Raw genomic sequence first — 4,019 nt, forward strand, 5'->3', positions numbered from 1 at the left:
CCCACTCTACTTTTAGAAACTCGAGGAACCACAAGTAAACCTGCAGTCTGAGAGTGAAGTGCTCTGTTAGGAAAGTATGGAATAATTATTAGTACAAAGAGAATGTGATTTCAAGATTTATTATATCAATCATAGTCCATTATTACTGATAATTTTCTCTGTTTATACCATTTAAATTAATGTCTAATTTGTATTGTATATTGTATATGTACCATATTTCACTCTTGTTTTGATGGGTGTCAGTTTTACAACACAGGTGCCGTGATAAATTTTTTTAGTCCATATCGCCCATTCCTAGCGTGCAGTTGTCATGCTTACAGATGTAGACCAGAGCTGTTGTCCAAGAATTGAATGTTCATTGCTCCACCATAAGCCGTCTCTAAAGGAGTTTCAGAGAATTTATCAGTACCTTCAACTGGCCTCACAATCACAGACCACCTGTGACCACACCAGTCCAGGACCTCCACATCATGTTCTCCTCCAAGATCGTCTGAGACCAGCCACTCGGACAGCTGCTGAAACAACCGATTTGCACCATCAAATGATTTCTGCACAAACTGTCAGAAATGTCTCAGAGAAGCTCATCTGCTCGTTGTCCTCATCGGGGTCTCCACCTGACTGCAGTTTGTTGCTGTAATCCACTTGAGTGGGCGAAAACTCACATTCGATGGCGTCTGGCACATTGGAGAGGTGTGCTCCTCATGGATGAATCCTGGTTTTCACTGTTCAGGCAGACAGTGTGTGAGTCAACAGTTTGCTGATGTCAACGTTGTGGATCAAGTGGCCCATGGTGAGGGCGGGGTTATGGTGTGGACAGGTGTATGTCATAGACATGGAACACGGGTGCATTTTATCATTTTGAATGCACAGAGATACCATGAAGAGATCCTGGGGCCCATTGTTGTTCCGTTCTTCCACGACCATCACCTCATGTTGCAGAGTGATGATGCACGGCCCCATGTTGCAAAGATCTGTACACAACTTTGGAAGCTGAAAACATCCCAGTTCTCACATGACCAGCATACTCACCAAACATGTATACGCTGATCCAGAGCATCACAACCATGCTCAGTGGGTGACGTGTTCAGTTCCTGCCAATATCCATCAACTTCACACAGGCCACAATCAACAACCTGATCAACTCTGAGTGAAGGAGATGTGTTTCACTGCATGCATCCCACCCCCAATAAGGCAAAACAGCACATTTCAGAGTGGTCTTTTATTGTGGCCAGCCTAAGGCACGCCTGTGAGGTGGGGTGGATTATCTCTGCAAAGGAGAAGTGCCCCCCAACACAGATTTACACAAATTTCTGAACAATATTTGAAGGAAGAAGGTCTGTTGTGTTCATAGAAAAAGTCTTAGATCTTTGAGTTCAGCTTGTGATAAATGGGAGCAAAAACAAAAAATATATATTTTTGTCCAGTGTAGTTGGTACCTCTGAACCTCATGCTCAGACTCCTTTCTCACCACAGACCCAAGAAACTGGCTCTCGGGACATTTAGTAAGCCAGGGTCAGACCACCAAGACCCGCCTTTAGCTGCTGCCCATGGCATCATGCACCTGACTCATATGGCCCCTCCTGCAGATAGTGGGCCCACAGGAAAGCAAACTTATGTGACTCATTTGGGCTGATCCAAGCCAGGCTCCATGGCTAGAGGCCTGGGATCAGATTTATAAAGGATTGCGTGGAAACCATACTAAAAGTGAACGTACGGCCAAAAAACTAAAATGGCGTACGCCAAAAAAATTCAGATTTATAAAACTGTGCGTACGCATGTTTCACTGCATTTTCCCTTTATAGATCACAGCTGTACCTCATAATTTGCACACAAGGTCCCACCTCAGGTTGTACCCTCTACACACCAACACTCAGCCATAAACAGTCAATGCAAAGTACCTCGTGAATGTTAAGATGTATTTAAATCAGTCAGCTGATCAATGTGATTGGCCTGTTCAGACGCGCTACGTCGTGCGTCTGGAGGATGACAGATGCTGACTGACAGCTGCTCACGTGAACAGATTTTCTGTAATTGACACAGATTTTCCCTCATTTTGCAGGTTTACAGACGTTTAGAGCAATCTAACGATTTTTATCAAAAACTCAGCTTCAAATTAATTTTCTCTCAGAGCCTGCAGGACGATAAAAACAAGATAAATAAAATTAAATAAGTCAGATAAAGTTAAGTTCACTGCTCTTCTCCCCCGTCCTCTCCCTTTCTGCGGCAGACCCCCCCTTCCCCCGCACGTTACAAATGCGGTTTTTAAAAAGTGAACTTTTTATAACACATCCACACTGGCGAGGTGGGTGCGCCCTGCGCATGTACCCAAAGCCTGACTTTTGCTGTCGTGCTGTTGAAATGTCTCTTGTCYGGGAGTGGTCTGTGGGTCAGGGTCATGAGGAGGAAAGAAATTAATGAGTTGCATGAACTTTTATTTAAGATTTAAGTTTTTTTTATTTCAAAGCTCCTTCTGGCTCAGCAGCAGAAGCATAAATAATATGTTAAGAAAGCTTCTGATAAAGTTGAATAAAAATCTACCGGTAAGTCTGATTATGAAGGTAAATTAAATATCTGACAGTGATCATTACACAGTGTGGCTATAATTCCTCACTTCACCATCTGTGTCGCAGCTTCCTGTCTCCAAAATGAGCGTATGCATGGGTCAGAGCTGTGAGGCACCGCACATTTTCACGTCAAGTTTGGATTTTATAAATCACAACCTTGGCGTAAAAAGTGGCGTACGCAAGTTTTATAAATCCGACCCCTGGTCACCAGCCAGGTGCCCCTGATAGCATTGCTCCTATAATCATTCATGCACACAAACTCCTCCATGATAAGGTGATGCTTCAGAGGAGAGCGACACGTTTCTGTCCATGAAAACAGTTTGTATACTGACTGCAACTGTACATGTAAGAAGGGTAGATGTTTTCTGTGATCAGGACAGGAGAGCAGCATAAACTCATCTGACGTTTTGGATTGTTTTTTTTAGGGACCCACTGCATATGTTCTAACACATGAGCCGAGTGGGTATTTTATCTGGAACCCCAGCAGTGGTCAGTGCTACGAGACGAATGACCCCTTCTGCCCCCTCCAAACAGTTGGCTGCTTGGTTAATTCTGACAATGTGAGTGAAGAAAGAGGAACTATTTGACACTAGATTCTTCTTCTGATTAAGATTATATCCTGGCATCGTCTTAATTTTTCAGAGAATTCTGTTTGTTGCATCATGTTCAGGTTTGGTTCAATGTTCAAGAAAAAGCATCGCCACAGAACCTGAGTCTAGACATCACAAAGAGCAATTTGTGGAAACCGTTTTTTTCTCGCTTCTTCTCCCATCCGGGGCTGTCTAGCATTCAGGTGAGCCTTCATCCGTTTATTTCTAATCATATATGCACTCCGTTTCCCTCTAACTTTCCTTCCTTTCCTTCCAGCCTGAGGAGCTGGTGTACCGCCGCACAGACAAAGCAGCTGCAGTGGAACTTCAGGACAGGCAAGTAACAAACCATCAGCTCCTTTATTTTTCCATCCTGACCCCAGAGCAGGCCAGAGAAAACACATCGGCTGTTTCCCTTTGACTAGAATTGAGAAGATTCTGAAGGAGAGGATCATGAAGTGGCGCTCCCGTCACCCAACCCGCTGGAACCGATACTGCAACAACATCCTGAAACAATTCCTGCCCAAACTGGAGCTGAGCAGAGGGCAGGAAGTGGCTGAGGGGCATTGCCACGAGCTGCAGAGCATGCTGGGAGACTATAGGGCAAGTATTAAACACAGGATGAGTACTTGTTGCAGTACAGCACCATTTCCCAAGAGGATTAAAGGGATCCCCGATTAGTTGTAACATTAGACTTTATTTGATAAACATTTATTTTAACTGTAAAATAAAGACTGTAAAAATACTGTAGGATGTTTAGTTTTTATAAATTTAAAAATATGTTTTAACACGGACGGGGCCGTTTTATTTTCACACAAAGTATTCTGGGTAAATGATGACGTGGATAGGTCATTGGTGCGAGGCT

At 43.7% G+C, this 4,019-nt stretch overlaps 1 protein-coding gene across 1 annotated transcript in view; it reads left to right on the forward strand.

The window, feature by feature from the left end:
• LOC106534561 (coiled-coil and C2 domain-containing protein 2A) overlaps positions 1-4,019 on the forward strand; it is a 33,779-nt gene that overhangs the window by 25,774 nt on the left and 3,986 nt on the right. The window contains exons 17-20 of the mRNA XM_014031248.1: positions 2,990-3,124; positions 3,235-3,357; positions 3,432-3,490; positions 3,580-3,757. Coding sequence (XP_013886702.1) covers positions 2,990-3,124; positions 3,235-3,357; positions 3,432-3,490; positions 3,580-3,757 — 495 coding nt within the window. The remainder of the gene's footprint in view (positions 1-2,989; positions 3,125-3,234; positions 3,358-3,431; positions 3,491-3,579; positions 3,758-4,019) is intronic.

Source organism: Austrofundulus limnaeus, unplaced genomic scaffold, assembly GCF_001266775.1.
Source record: "Austrofundulus limnaeus strain Quisiro unplaced genomic scaffold, Austrofundulus_limnaeus-1.0 Scaffold1210, whole genome shotgun sequence".
Lineage (NCBI taxonomy): Eukaryota > Metazoa > Chordata > Actinopteri > Cyprinodontiformes > Rivulidae > Austrofundulus > Austrofundulus limnaeus.